The sequence below is a fragment of the Macrobrachium rosenbergii genome, chromosome 20 (genome assembly GCF_040412425.1).
Source record: "Macrobrachium rosenbergii isolate ZJJX-2024 chromosome 20, ASM4041242v1, whole genome shotgun sequence".
Classification (NCBI taxonomy): domain Eukaryota; kingdom Metazoa; phylum Arthropoda; class Malacostraca; order Decapoda; family Palaemonidae; genus Macrobrachium; species Macrobrachium rosenbergii.
The window spans coordinates 17,315,501-17,330,834 of NC_089760.1; the positions used below are offsets into that span (position 1 = coordinate 17,315,501).

The window sequence follows — 15,334 nt, forward strand, 5'->3', positions numbered from 1 at the left end:
CAGTAAAAATATTGCTATGGGGATGTGGTATGTGGCCTTACTTTTAATTTTGTGCCAGGCTGCAGCCATGGAGTTTCAAGAGATCTAATGTTAATTTTAATAGTGGGTGAGGGCTAAGTACACCATTTTCAGTTTTCATTATTCTTTTATATCAGTAACAATCTGTCTTTTGAATTCATTCAGCAATTAGAAAATTACCCCATAACAATGGTTAAAATGACAAATTTTTAAAGTAATTTGTATTTTTCACATGGTGTGCAAGTTCCTTTAATACCATTAATTTTCTTCAAATCTCTCAGTTGGTATCGACTTCTATTAGCTGATATCCTTTACCTAATGGGGTCATCTAGGTTTTCTTCCTGAACACTGGACAATTAGTTCATGAATTTCAAAGATATCACTATCTTAATCAGTGTTGCCATCAGCTAAGCATTTATCATAAGTTGCTGGTTCATATACTGCAGGCATTACCTCAGTCTTACTAATTTCTGCTTTTCTTACTGATTCTGATCCTGATCCTAAGGGTTCTAGGTTAGGAAGAAGACAAAGGGCCATTGTTGCTAGCAATGAATCCCCATCTTTAGTCTGTGCTGTACTGCTTTTTGCCGCATCAGACATTGTCAACGGTGCTGGGTGATGTCATGGAACCCAGAGGTACTTGGGTCAGTATCTGAAATATCCATATTAAGTGATTATCTAGGGAAAAGGTAAACCTTGAAACCCTCAAAAAGATACCAGTCTTTTCAAGAAGTTGACTCCTCCACCAATGGCACTAACAAGAGCTGATTCCCAAACGACTCCTCCACCAATGGCACTACAAAGAGCCGATTCCCAAATGTCACTCCCTAACCTAACCCCAAGGGATGGCACCAATATGTTTAGGGTGGCTCAAGTGTAGACTAAACCCACTTGATGGTACTGGGAGCATTACAAGAATACAATCATCCTCACTCTAACCATCTCTGCAGGCAAACCAGACAGAATGCAGGGAGTCCTACTCCCAGAACCAACCCAGTTCCCTGGAATAGTTCCACCCTTGAGGTATCAATACAACCATCATATTGGTAACTCTTTGGTCCAAACATTATTGGGTGGTTGACAAGACCATCACAGCTCTCACTATTAGCTTTGAAGATGAACTCTAATCCTAGCAATGGAACCTCTTCTCAATAATCAAGATTGTGAAAAGGTGACAGAGAGGTTTAAAGAAGGGAATGAAACTAAATTGAAAAAGATTTAAAAGATTCACAGATGAAACAGAAGGGAAGCCTGACAGTTGGACTGGAAGATGTAAGAAAGAGACCACAAAACACACGTAAAGTAAAGGGCATGAAAAAGATTGCAGCTAGGGCTAAAGGGACACTGTAGAGATCCTTAAGTAATACCTACAGTGCACTGCGTGGAGTGCAGTGATGGCATTACCCCCCTACGAGGAATTTGTCATGAAGGGCTCACAATGCATATAGCTCAAAATGAATATACTGTATATGGCATTTTAGTGATGCTGCAAGTTTGCTAATGGGATTTTGATGAGACTGTAAGTTTGCTCTTGAATTCAAAATATTAGGACTGCACTTGACTAATCTATTCCTGTTTTGAACATTGCTCTCATATTTGGGATTCTTCGTCCTTTGTCTGTTTCCTTGACATAATTGAATAAAATACTACTTAGTCAGTGACCCCTGCCAATTTTCTCCTTTTTTCTTCACTAAATGAGCATTTAATTTCTATACTTAGATAGATAGAAAAAAGTTATGTTCCTAATTGGTGCTAACTGTAATGAAAGTTTTGGTTTTCTTTTCTTTCAAAATCATACTTTGTTGTGTGTAAAACTTTATTCAACCTTTCTTTTTGGAAAGAAAAAGTTTCCTTGAATCACTTGCCCACTTCATTCTCAGGCCTCACTGTAACACAGTGCTACATGACTCCCAAGGGCTTTAGCAAATTTCAGTACAGTATTTTATTTTTCAACCCATGGCTGTTAACCTTAGTCTCAACCCTTTTCTCTTTATTGGGCATGGGCCAGGTTAAGGGGGTAATTCCCTTTCCTGCTTAAAAAAAAAAAAAAAAAAAAATCACATCCCTTTCCTAGACATTATCCTTAGTTTTGTGTTAAAAATAGTGGAAATTTTGGTTCTTTACCATCAGCAAGTAAAGAAGCCTGTACAGCACATCATCAGTACTGTATACCAGACCTGTGAGTTCCAGGAACTGACTCCACTTTGCTATGAGCAAATTCAGATATATACTGTAAGTTTTACTTGTACTTGTATGTCTGTTCCAGTATTTAAACTGTCTTAGATTGAGTGTTGTATTAACCATCTCATATATATTTTTTTTTACCACAGTTAGAGGAATCAATGAGTCAGCAAATGGATCAGATATCGAAAGTTTTGGAGCAAGATAGAATGGAGGGTGTCGACTCCACAGAATGGGTTAGTATAGATCATATTGAAGATATGTGCATGGCTGCTTTGTGTAATCCGAATTCAGAAATTACTGATGCAAAAGAGAAGCTGTATCAATATAACCATTTTTATGGGGAAAGCTGCCTTGTGAAATTTATATTAGCAGTATGGAACTGCAGTTGATGTTTGCTCATTTGTTTGTTTAAAATTGCATTTAAAGTTATATTTTCTCCGGTAAAAATTCTAACATTTTTTATTTTTTGTTAGATCACTATTCCTATATATACTCTATAAATTTATTTCCTTATTGGTGTTAGTGCAAATATTTCAGTAATGTGCTGGCCAATCAGTAGTAGTGATAAAATGTAGTTTCATATTTTGTATATCTCTTAAATTTCAGAAATATAGAAATAATGCTATTTTTTCATCTTCAGGAGGACTAGAAATAACTAGAAGCGGGAAGGGCATGGCAGATGCATACACTGAGACCCATTACAGTGGACCATTTCATTCACCTACATATCGTGGCCTCTGAACCTGATTGCTGATAGTTTATCAAAGTTTAGTTTTCCATGTCCTTTGTATACTTTAGGAGTTCAGTAGCATTTGTCCCAAATGCAACTTGATCCATTAATATAAACCAGGTTTAGATATATTTAGGATCCCTTTTAATTTTATACAATTACTAAGACTGTATTGTATGTTGCTCAACGTGTTAGGATATCTGGTATGATATACATAAGTAATGTATTTAGATCTGATCACAGATAGTTTTTCTTTTTTTAAACTGTTAGTACTTTTTACAGATTCAGTCAAAGCAAATTGCTTGCTAAAAGAAGCATTGCAAATATGGTTTTCTCATTGCTGATTGAAGTGAGTAAATATTACTTATATGAGTAAATATTACTTATATTTATTACTATAGTTTTAGTTATAAAGTGTCATTATACCTCTTAAGTAATGAGTGTGGGACTTTTTTTTTAAGGAAGATTTTCTCTTAAGTACACATATACAGTACAAAGAAATTGTGCTGATTGCGAACATATTGGTAACAGGGAGACACTGTTTCGACAGGAAATAAATTTGTTAAGGTATATTTTTGACAGGCTTTAGTAAAATGAGTTATAAAGTCCATACGACTTCACTGTCTTGCATGTTATGTACAAGAAAGAAAATTAAGAGGTGAATAACATTCAGGTATTTTGTGATCACAGTTACCTGTGAGTTCTATTCAGAAAGGAAGACAAGTGTGTTATTACTGTGTATTATTATACACTCAATACTTTAATTATGACAGTGTTCCAGGGATCACTTTCATTATCAGTAATATACAATATATTGTATATGGATGTTACATAGGATAATACTTTTTGGAAATCTGATCTATGCTAATTTCCATGTGTTGGAATATAATAATAGTACCCAAATGTAAAGATTGCTGTCAAGGGAAAAGAATGGTTGCAATGAAAAGTCTTGGCCAGTGGATTAACGTAGACATTTTACATCAGAAGTGCATTGGTGTGCGTCTTTGTTATCTTACAAGTGCCACTGATGGTCTTTAATTCTTCACAGACTTTCAGAGAAACTTTCTCCAATCACACCATACATTACCTAGTACAAATAGAAAGATTTTACAAATCATGTGTTTAACTGCATCCATGCTTGAGGTATTAAAAGAAATTTTAGATTGATGGTGCTTTTATTTATAGTTTTCTTTTGTAAGTGATGGTGATACTGCAGAACAAGAATGGTATGCATAAGCTGATATGCAGATTGATGTGTAGTTTTAAAATCTTTGAGAAATGGCTGAAATACTTATCAGCCATACTTCAAGTCCCTCTGGAGTTTTAAGATGTGCCATCCTTGGTGCTTATAACTGTACCTTTCTATTTTTAGAATCCACTTTTATATACCCTATTTTTCAGGATCTGTGTGTTTTGTATGCTGCATAAATAATTACGGTATTTTGCAATCAGGCTATGATAATATTTACTGGTAAAAATTGTGATAAGTAACTTTTCATAGCTTTAATCAGTACTCTGACAAGGAAATAATTGGAAATATAGCTAGTCTAAACAAAGTTTTAGAATTTCACAGCTCATAATGTGTTAGGATAAGCAATTTTTCCAGCAGCATTATTTGTAAAGGAAGTACTGTGCATCAGATTATTTAGCTTGTTTTGCTCTCAACCATTTAGTTACAGTAAGTAAAATTAAATTTTAATTTTGGTTAAGGAATTTTAAGATGCTTAAGTATTGTCATTTTGTGAATACTAATTTGGAAACCTTAGGAATATATTTATGTTAGTTCATTATGTTTTATTATGTTTCAGGGAAATAACCTCCGTGGGATCTTTGAAATCAGATTTGTAGAGGGATTGTGAAGGTATGGGATTGCCCAAATTAGTTAATGAAAGTGCAAAAGTTATGTTGCTGTTGCTAGTTTAAAGCTGTAGTTTCCTTTGGTTTCCCTCTAAAAGGCTCTCTCTTTACGTATTTATATACATTTATTTTGATCCATGATATTTTTGTTCTTTCCTCTATTTTTATTTTCTATCCACATGCATTCACATGTCAGTAAACGCATAGCTTATTCTTAGCAGGAAGGGGATATGCAGGTCAGGGTTGTAAGAAACTGTTAATTTTGTATTATTGCAAATAGGCGTAAGAAAGAATTCAAGGAAGCATTACCATCAATGTCTTGCATTCTAAAGGACTGTTGTGGTGTTAGGTTGTGAAGGAATTTCTAAGAATTTCTTTTCTTTTGGTTTAGTTTGCAATCCTGCATGCTTTATTTTATATCAAAGATAGTGACTAGGTCAGAGGATGTAGTTAAATGATAACTACCATTCAGCTGTAGATGTAGGGTTATTACTTTTAAGCTTATTGTATATTGTATTAGATACATTAAGGTTTTTCTACTTCAAAAAGTAAAAAGACTGTAGGAATTTGACAATAGAATATACAGTACTATATATTTATGTCTTTTTCATATTTATTTACTGTTTCTGTTTTCATTACTTTGAAGTAAACAGACTAGGAATTTGACAACAGAGTATACAGTACACATATTTATTTGTCTTTTTTATGTTTATTTGCTGTTTCTGTTTACATTGTAAGTTCCATATTGGGTCAAGAACATTTGCATTATTCTGACAAACTAAGCCACTTCATCTCTTCATGCAAAAATTAATGTAGTCATTGGCATAGTTTTTCACTGGAAACTTTATGTTTCAAAGGCTGGGCAAGAATAGCCTGTGCAGGTTTTTTTAAAGGAGTGATGTTTGGTTCTCTTTATTTAACATTTGAAACAAAATAGATTAACCATGAAAGTAGCCCTGGTACCTACATGTATGTGCCAAAGTTCATGGCTGATTTTTATATCTCGATCCTGTAGTGGTGTTCTGTTGTTTTCTTTGGAGTATATTATCAGTTTTCTCATTTTCTGTATGATCTAGTCATGATCAGCTTTTTATTTTGAATATTTGTGGACTCTGCTGATTATGATGCAGAATTTTTCATCCTAAATTAACTAGTCATCTGGGTATATATCCAAATAAGATCTGAGATTGTGAATTTATACCTGTGAGACCTTAATGTTTTCAACTACTTTATGGTGTTGTACATGGTTGTATGATTCTGCCTTAGTTACCAAGATGAGCTGAAGATTTTCACTTATAAATGAAAATGGACCCAGATAAGCATTGAATTTACTCTATGCATTATCTGCCTTTCAAAGGTTTTGTGGATATCACACCATTGAAAAATCTCTGAGAACTCAGGTAGATCATTGGGTCTTTGTTTTAGATATTACTGTGATGTTGCTATATGATATATTGAAATTGGATTCAAGTTTGTCCTCCTCGAGGTTTTTCATTTAGTTTTGTATGTGTATAAGGTACCCATAGTATAATTCAGTGTGCTCTAAAGTATTGTGTGTATGATTGTAGTACTGCCTATAATAAAAGCAGAATGGTACATGTACAGTTTCCTTTCATTTACTGCAATTCATTCAGAATCACACATTATATGTATGTATGTGTGAATTGAAACGAGTAAATGTACCAGTGATGTGTACAACCTAAGATTTTTGACTGTACTGTAAGTTTTATTTCAAGCAATTTTCTAAAATTGAGAGTATGGAAATGGAATAAGTGGTGCAGTGTATTTATTTGTATTCCCATCCTATTTTGTGATTGCCAGTTTTATCTTTGTGTGTCTTTTTTACTTGTATTCCATTCCCATCATAAGGGTACTATTACCTCTTTAGCCAAAAAAGACTGCACCTCCAACCATAGCACTTTTAAAAATATATTGTAACATTTGTATGTTGAATTTTTTATTTTGAAATTCGAAGAAAATTACTTTCATCCATATTTAGAGGCTTTATGGTCAGTTTACAAAAAGCAGCATACTGTACGTAGTCTTATCTTGGAAAACATTTTTATATTGGATGTAGATGTGGGAGAGTAAAGCCTCTACCATATTTTAAGGTTAGTTTTTAGATAAAATTTGGAAATTTTATCAAAATGTTACTGAATTACAATAATTTTTTCCAAATCAAAGTTCCACATAAATTTTAATGTGTAACATTCATAATAAAAGTAGTGAGGACTAAAAGTGTCTATTAATAGCCGAAAAATAATGGGATTTACACCTTGATAGTTGAATATAATAATCTGTACCTATTATAGCACCAGCTAAGTTGATGTTGGCATTTGGCAAGTTACCTTTTTGCTTAATTATTATTAATACTTTTCAGACATTTGTGCCTCGATTTTTTCATTAGGACCATACAATAGCCTTTTCAATAATTTAGCTTGAGATTCAAATTTTAATTACAAATTGTACACGTTCTGCCTTTTGGAGGACATCTGACAAAGGAGAGGTGCTTTGAGGTGCAGAAATTTTTGCCTTCAATAGACCCATATTTTATTTTGAGAATTTGTAACCAATCAATTTTTAGTCTGTAGTTACTGAAACTGCCAGGATTATCTTATCTTTGGCTGAATCATGATGTATGAGTGCTAGGTCCTTTCTTTACCACTTTGTCATGCAAGAATTATGAGGTGCATTATTAGCTGCAGCTTCTACAATGACATGTTTTTGGTGATTTTATACTGTCTCTTCCACTATTTATATGATAGTTGAGATTAGTCATTGGTGACATGCATTCCTACTTTTATATTCCATAACTGTTAATCTGAAGGGAAGGAGCACTTTTGTAAACTCTAGATGATATTTGAAATCTGGGGTTCCTTCATAAGCAAGTGATATTTTTAGGCTGAGTGTAATGGGGAACCTTTTAGTACATAAAATCTTTTTATTATAGCTATGTTGGGTATGGGGATTACTGAGTAATTAAGGTCTAATTTTGTATGCTGAGGCTTTGTACATTTAAGTGATAATCCTGCGTGATCTTGCATGGGAAGTATAACATTACAGTAATGAGTGGTTACCTTGCGACAAGGTTTAAGAGAGTTGTGTTTTTTCTTGATTTTTAGTGATGGCATTAGGTTTTCTGTTGACTGTTCCCTCCATATCGGGGAATTTATCATTACTGTTAAGTTCATTCTGTTTGTATTTGTTCAAATACCTTGCTTTAATTTTTACCCGTTATTCAGTATTATTCTGTTAATATTGTACTATACTTGGTATAGATTTTGAGTTTATGAATGGGCATCAAAAAAAAAAAAGTTAAGAATGGCTGGAAATTCCTGAAGTGCTTAGTATATGATTTTTCAATTTTGGCAAGTGTGATGAACTAGAAGTTGAAATGGAAATGCTGGAAACACTGCCTTATAAAAAGGTAAATTAAAACGGTGTAACTATTCTGCCTTAGTTGGGCAGACTCTTAAAGGAGCCTTCTGCTAGTTCTCTTTGGTGTGTTTTGGCCTAGTAAAAAAAAAAAAAAAAATAGTGTGACCAAACTAGTAAGCCATTTTTACCTTATGGTTTTTAATTATAAATTTTTAAAAACTTGGATATGGTTATTTGCTCGATCAAAATTTGAGCATGCTTTTCATTTTGAATGCTCTCCTTTAGTTTATTTTATGTAAGCAGTTTTTCTTGTGTGGGAGCAATACAAAGATTGTCTCTCAGCCATTTACATTTTGAATGTCACTGATTCTTGGTTTATGAGAGTGCTTGACTAAATACCATGAACTGTGACAAAGAACTAAACCAAAGGTCAACTGCAATCCTGTTCTGTGAAATTTGTCATTCTTTGTCGCATATACAATAAATTCACCCACTCATCAATTGTGTCATTTCTCCTTTTCACATTATGCTTTGATTTTAAGCATCATAAAATGAAGGCAAAACAAATACAGAAAAATTCCCTCATTTTACAAGCCTTTGCAGGTGGGGTGGATGTCCATTAACCCTTACTGCTTAATGTAGGGAGTATCAAAGGTTTATTGAATTGTCCCTCTGGTATCAGTTGTATCGCTCCCAGACTCTTACCTTTCATCTGTTCCCTCTTGTATGTTTTAGCTTGTTCCAATCAGACCCTATGAAAGCTAAGTACAGTAGCTCAGTAGACTGGGTAAACTACCTAATACAGTAATATAAATGGATCTCTTTTTGAAAAATTATCTTTCATACAAATTTTTCAAGTCTAAAAACACATCTTGGAAATCATGTTAAAAATAAAGTACTTAGGAGCCGGGTAAGAAAACACAACTTGTTGAGCAGCCACCACAGGGCCAAGGAAAAAAGGTTCCAAGGGCATGTGGGCAAGACCATAGGAAGACAAGAGTTTGGTCTATGAGACCACGTCTTGCTTCCAGCCCGACAGAAACTTCCGGAATGCGAGGGATGGACCAAGCCGTCAGCTTCGTGAGCTCGGGTGGAAGGTACCGGTATCGTCGTTGTCAGCTGACGAGTACCTCCTTCAATCGCTTCACGAAGTCAGGAGGAAGATATGTTCTTAGGCCCTTCTTCCTTGGGAGAGAGAGTACTAGTGAAAATGTCGACGACATCCGGGTTAGGAGTGTCGAGCCTTTTCGGAAAGTACCACAGCTGCCAAAAGGACAAAGTAATGAATGATCTGGATCATCGATACAGTGTCCAAGGAGGAGGGGAACAAGGACAACTCGAACCCGACAATAGATGCCGAAGGATTCGGAGTCCACCTACGACATCCGAGGAGTTGAGGTGTCAATCCCCTTCACCTATTCTTCCATCTTCTGCGCCAAGGCCGGAGCAAGATGAGAGATGGTCCTACAAGGGCACAGCTCTATCCAATGACTCTTGTAAGGGCGTGCAGCATGGGACAGGAACCCTAAACGAGAGTCACATGCCACCCAGGGAACAGTTCCCTGGGACAGCAAGACCAAAGAAGCTTCCCATCCGTAGCTAAATCTTGACTGCGAAGGCTACTTCAGATAGAAGACTAGGTCACAAGGGCCTACATTCTTCACAAATGAAAGGGAAAGAAGCAACCCTCAGCAGAGAAGACAAGGAAGTCCAGACTTGAAGAGCGACTCTGATCCGAAAAGGAGTTCCGCAATGACACCCACCAGCGAAGACAACTCCAGTCCTTGGGAGTGTTGCGGAGGACTTCAAGAGATATCCAGCTATAGCCGCTGCCACTCGGCGAGAAAGCCTATGCTTGCAAGGGAAGCTGGAAGGTCTCCCAGTCCCAAACACACCGGGATGTACTGCCCGAAGAACCGCTTCTTGTGCAGCTTCTACAGGAGGTTGGGTCAAGCAGAACTCTTCTCGATGCCTCGGCTATCAGGTTGGGCGAGAGGCGAAGTCTTCCAGCATTTTTCTGTAACTTGAGGTGAGCAATGCTTGAGAACCCCTAGCAAAACAGACAAATACAGAGGGAAAAAAGTAGATATCAAGTTTCCCAGAAAGACAGCATGCCTCGCCGTTGTGGCCCCTGGGTCTGGTATGAAGGGGTGAGCAAAAAACTACTGACTTGTGCAGGGAGGCAACAGAAAGACGGTAGGAATTTCTCAGTCGAGCAATCTCTTTGTGAATCTTCGAGTGAGCAGCACCTTCTGTCGCGATCACTTTAACCCGAGGCCAAGCTCACCTCCCAATCCATCTCCACCGGGGATGCATCTGGCTAATTGAGATGCTGAGTGCGCTATAGAACACCTGCAAATGTCGACAGATGGAACAGGAGGAAAAATCGATTCCCTCTTGTTTGTCAACAAATGCCACTACTGTGGTTTGTTGTTCAATGAACCCTGAGTGTTGCAAAACTCATCCTGAAATCTCAGAGGGCCAGAAGGCTGCCTTGAGCCCAGGATGGTGACGAGAAGGTACTAATCGTCTTGGTCCCACACCTTCAAGACAAAGTCTTACAGGTGTGTGCCTATTCCTCAATCGGTGAATCCATAACTAGACACACGATGTGAGGGGAATATGCAAGCATATTCAAATGTTCTTTCAATCAAGCATTAGCCTAACTCCTTCCTCATAGTTCAAAGAATAAAGAAGGATGGAGGAATGGAAGCAGACTTCCACTCTCTGCCATGGGGAAGCTTCTGCAAGATGACAGGATACCGAGACAATTAGCTCTAGCTGGGCTGGCAATTCCTGAATCGGGAGCACAGGAGAGGAAGCGGGATGAAAAGAATTGCCAAGACCTACGGGAAATAGACACTTCTCCTGAAGGAACCCATTCCCAGGTCTCGGCAATGTCGCTGCCAGCCCCAGAGACTTGATAAGTATCATTTCATCCAGGAATCTGCAGTAGGAGAACTTCTTCCCAGTCAATACTTCTTTCCCTCTTTATGGGAAAGAGGGTGTAAAGAGACGCAGTTGTGTGCACTTTCCTAGAAGGGTAGGAGAGGCTATGTTCCGCAATCTTCTATCGAAGCCTGGGACGTCTTAGGAGTTGGGGGGGGACTGGCTTGAACTAGAGGTCGAGTCGAGATGACTAAGACCCAAAGTCTTGGCCACTGTCCAAAGGACCAGGCATGCCCTGGTATGAACCTTGATTACTGAGGTATATGGCAAATCTCTGCAAGAGAAAGGCAGAACCAAGTAAGTTTTGTTCCTAAGGGTCGAGCCAACTCGGGACTTATGAAACTGGAGATCTGAATTGGGACAAAGTCCTTCTTCTTAGCACCAGAAATGTCCAAAGAACTGCAGTCAGCCAGACCCTGCGAGGCAAGAAGAATTCGTATTCTGTCAAGGCAGGGGGGAAGCTTGGTGTTTCGACCTGAATGAACTCCTTCTCCAAAGTAAAGAGTTCATCCAGTCGAGAACCTTATCAGAAGCAAGGACCGTGGCAGCCCCGACACTCTCGGCCCCTCGGGAACTGCAAGGGTTGTGAGTGACGAAGATTATTCATTGGGGGAGTCGAGGTCCTGTCCCGGGGATCCTCACGCTGACGAATTGGCGCGAAGTTCTCCAAAAAACTAGGGCGATTGCAATTTGAAAGACCCTCGCTGCTTCCGAAGCGTGAAACTCCTGTGCCTCTGCCCTTGGAGGGAGCCTTGACAGATCTCATGAAACCCTCCTTGGCTACCTGGTTGTACTACGAGACAATCAGGGGACCGACACCCAAAGCACACCAGGAAGCTGAGCTCCGAAGAGCTCTCTCTGTCCATCTTCCGCCTCTCGGAACAACCGCGAGAAAAAGAGAACAGGTGAGGAGAAAGAGTACCCCTACCTGTCCTGCCAGTAAAACCAGCAGGAGAGGCGGACCGTGAGCGATAATCAACCGAAGGAGATTACTGCTACACGAGGGAAGAATTACGCTTGTGCCGTGGCAAAGCACTTTCCTGGGAAGAGCAAAAAAGTTCACTTGAACAGAGCCACGAACCCGATTCGGAAAAAACCGAGTGGGGCCGAGCCGAGCGGTATGCGGTGGACGGGAGGCAGGCGGGGTGTGCCGAGCTGAGCTGAGCCAGTCTCGCAAGTGCGACCAAGGGCTGGGTGGGGCGAGCAAGCTGAGCCAGTCTCATAAGCGTGACCAGGGGCCGAGCCAAACCGAGCCAATCGCGTGAACACAATCGAACTCATCTGCTGTGAACTATTGCTAGTTTCCCAAACTCTAAACTCCAAGGCCAAGGCCCCTCGAGAAGATGGTTCAAAGGGGAATTCTGTGTCTGCTATCCTGCATGCTTGAACCCTAAGGTTCGAGACACAAGAATGAAACCCGGCCGAGCAACCGAAGCAGCTGGCGGGCAGCATCAAGACACCTCGCGTCTCAGCATCCAGACACCTGGGTGTCTCAGCACTTTCTCTCGTCCTGTGCCTCTCGTCAGGAGAGTGTTCGTGATTCATAGAATTCGTGCTACCCACGAGACTCAAAAAAATCGGGAGCAGCTGCTTTCAGCTTCCTAAGAGATCGAAAAAGCTAGGCACAGAACCAGTCTTAGACGCAGACTTCCAAGACCGGCACTGAGGACGCAGCCTTTCGAGGCCACGCTCTCACAGCCCCCGAAACACCAGACCCCACAAGAGAATGCGAATCGGTTCCCACCTCAGGGCAGGTAAAGCCAACGAGAGAAACTCATCTCCCAGAAGAGAGTCAGTCCCCAGAAGTCCCGCAGGACTCTCAAAGGGAATCTCTTCCCTGCTTCGTCTGGTGTTCGAACCGCCAGGATCGAGACACCAGGCTGGGAACCCGATCGAGCACTGGCAAGCACTTGGAGTGCTTGTGGTGTTGGCGGGAAGGGCTGAGACACCTGGGTGCCTTGACCTTTTTTTCTCTCGCACTGCTCCCAAACTGAGCCGAGGAAATATTCTCCAGACCAGATCGGGATACTCGATACTCCATAGAATCTCGAGTACTCAGAGTGGCTCGCGAACGAGCGCCCGAAGCAGCCCCCATCTTAGAGGCGGAACCTCTCGGACTGGGAACGGGATCGCAGACAGAGGTCAGCGCGCCCGCGGCTCCCGAAACACAAAACTCAGGGCTATGCGAATCGGTTTCCTAACCTGAAGATCGGGAAGAGCCAACGAGAGATCGACTGCCTCCTCGGAAGGAGGCAGTCCCTAGACATCAAAGGGCATCAAGGGGAAGAAGCAGCCTTCCTCTCCTTCGGCCGACGGAGGTCTGCCTGATTCTCGGGACCCCCTTGGACCTCGGGAGAGGAAAGGAAGATACAGCAGAAGACGAAATCAAAGATAAGATGAAGACAGCGGCTACTTCCACAGGGCGGCTTCCTTCACCTCCACTCCGACATCTTCTACAGGATGGTGGACACGAAACATGGTAACCTTCAGGGCAGTCAGGCAGGAACGCAACGGAAGCGGCCCAGGACATGACCACCAGGAAAAGCAGCAGGCATGATCAGGACAGCTGATGCAGGAGCTACGGTAGCAGTTTGGAAGGCAGGAGCTACTGCAACGGCCAGGAGTGTCACTTTCCACAGGGCGACTTCGTTCACCTTCACACTGATATCTTCTACAGGATTGCAGACATCATAACCTCCGGGGCAGTTGGCAGGAACACAACGGAAGCGGCCCCAGGCACGACCGCCAGGAGACGCGGCAGGCAAGATCAGGACAGCCGATGCAGGAGCTACGGCAGCGGTTCGGAAGGCAGGAGCTACTGCAACGGCCAGGAACGTCACTTCCACAAGGCGGCTTCCTTCACCTTTACGTCAACATCTTCTATGGGATGGCAGACATCGTAACCTCCAGGGCAGCTGGCAGGAACACAACGGAAGCGACCCCGGGCACGACCACCAAGAGAAGCAGCAGGCATGATCAGGACAGCCAATGCAGGAGCTATGGAAGCGGTTCAGAAGGCAGGAGCTATTGCAACAGCCAGGAACGTTACATGAAAGTTACCAGCAGTGACAGGAACTATCAGGACGGCTGTGGCAGGAGACCAGGAAGAGCCGCCCAGAGACTGTTGTCGAGTTAACAGGAGCATAACACAGGGAACAGCAGGAGCAGATGGACCACAGATATGCCAGAGGCATTGCCACAGCATACATGAAGGCCAGCAATGACAGTGATCGATCCACATCAGCGGGAACAGAGTCGAAACGATACCGACATGGAATTATGTCATCCAGCCAGGTATTGTGGACGATCCATAAGCAACACTAATGAACGTCGGGACTCCTTCCTGCGAGATATCCCCTGAGATATCCAGCCAACTACTGCTGTGTCTATGATGCTCACTGTAAACCTGAAAGACAAAGCAAAGATGATTAGAGAGGGAAACTCCTCTCGCTACAAAGGGAATTGCCCTACGCAGCGAGAGGAGGTATCCAAGAAGAGGTCGCCCAAGGCGGCACCCACGTCCTCGCAGTCTTTGCCCAATGAGCGAGCGAAGAGGGCAAAGGAGAGAGATCTCTACCGAAGGAGAGAAAGGAAGAACCTACGGGGAGAAAAAAGGAAGGAGGGGAGGCCACCACGGGCGCCGTAGAAGCATAACTTACAGACGACGCCCGCAACCTCCCACCTGCCCCGCAACTCTCTGGGTGCAGGCGGCGAAAACAACACTCAGCACATGTAGGAAAGAAGTAGTCATGCCCTTTTACAAGGAGGGCGGAAACCCAAGAAGGGAAGTGAGATATTACATCCCAATCTAATATTTCTGACTGTACAGGAGAACGCCTTCAGTATCTAAATAAAGGGCTACTGGAGAGAAGCATTACCACTCGGTTACGCTCCTTTAAATATGCCCTTGGCCGTCAACCCAAGTCACAGTGCAGGGGAACGACGGCTATGCAAGGTTATCACAAATCGTGGGTTTGTAATAATAAATATCAAACACATGTAATATATACACAAAAATACATTAAGATCCCACCGGGATAATAAGAGCTTAACGACAGTCAGGCAAGGAGACCCAAAAGCACGTCTGCAACGCATGACGGCTGAGAGCAAACTGGAATATTCACATCCGTGCAGGCGGGTATTCCCGCCTACCTGGCGGTAGTTACTGCCTAACCACCTTGTTCAAGAGTTTAACGGCCGTTTCCAGCCTACACTGAA

The 15,334-nt window shown here is 41.2% G+C and overlaps 1 protein-coding gene and 1 long non-coding RNA gene across 8 annotated transcripts in view; one reads left to right on the top strand and one right to left on the bottom strand.

Moving 5' to 3' along the window:
- The window catches only part of pod1 (coronin pod1), a 155,879-nt gene extending 147,535 nt beyond the window's left edge, over window positions 1-8,344 (top strand). For 5 of the 7 annotated variants that reach the window (XM_067122029.1, XM_067122024.1, XM_067122023.1 and 2 more), the window contains 2 exons: window positions 2,349-2,435; window positions 2,843-8,344. In XM_067122029.1, coding sequence (XP_066978130.1) covers window positions 2,349-2,435; window positions 2,843-2,851 — 96 coding nt within the window. In that variant the 3' untranslated portion in view covers window positions 2,852-8,344. The remainder of the gene's footprint in view (window positions 1-2,348; window positions 2,436-2,842) is intronic. The other 2 variants (XM_067122026.1, XM_067122030.1) reach the window with 1 other exon arrangement.
- Window positions 1-15,334, bottom strand: part of LOC136849089 (uncharacterized) — a 38,849-nt gene that overhangs the window by 14,239 nt on the left and 9,276 nt on the right. The window lies entirely within an intron of this gene.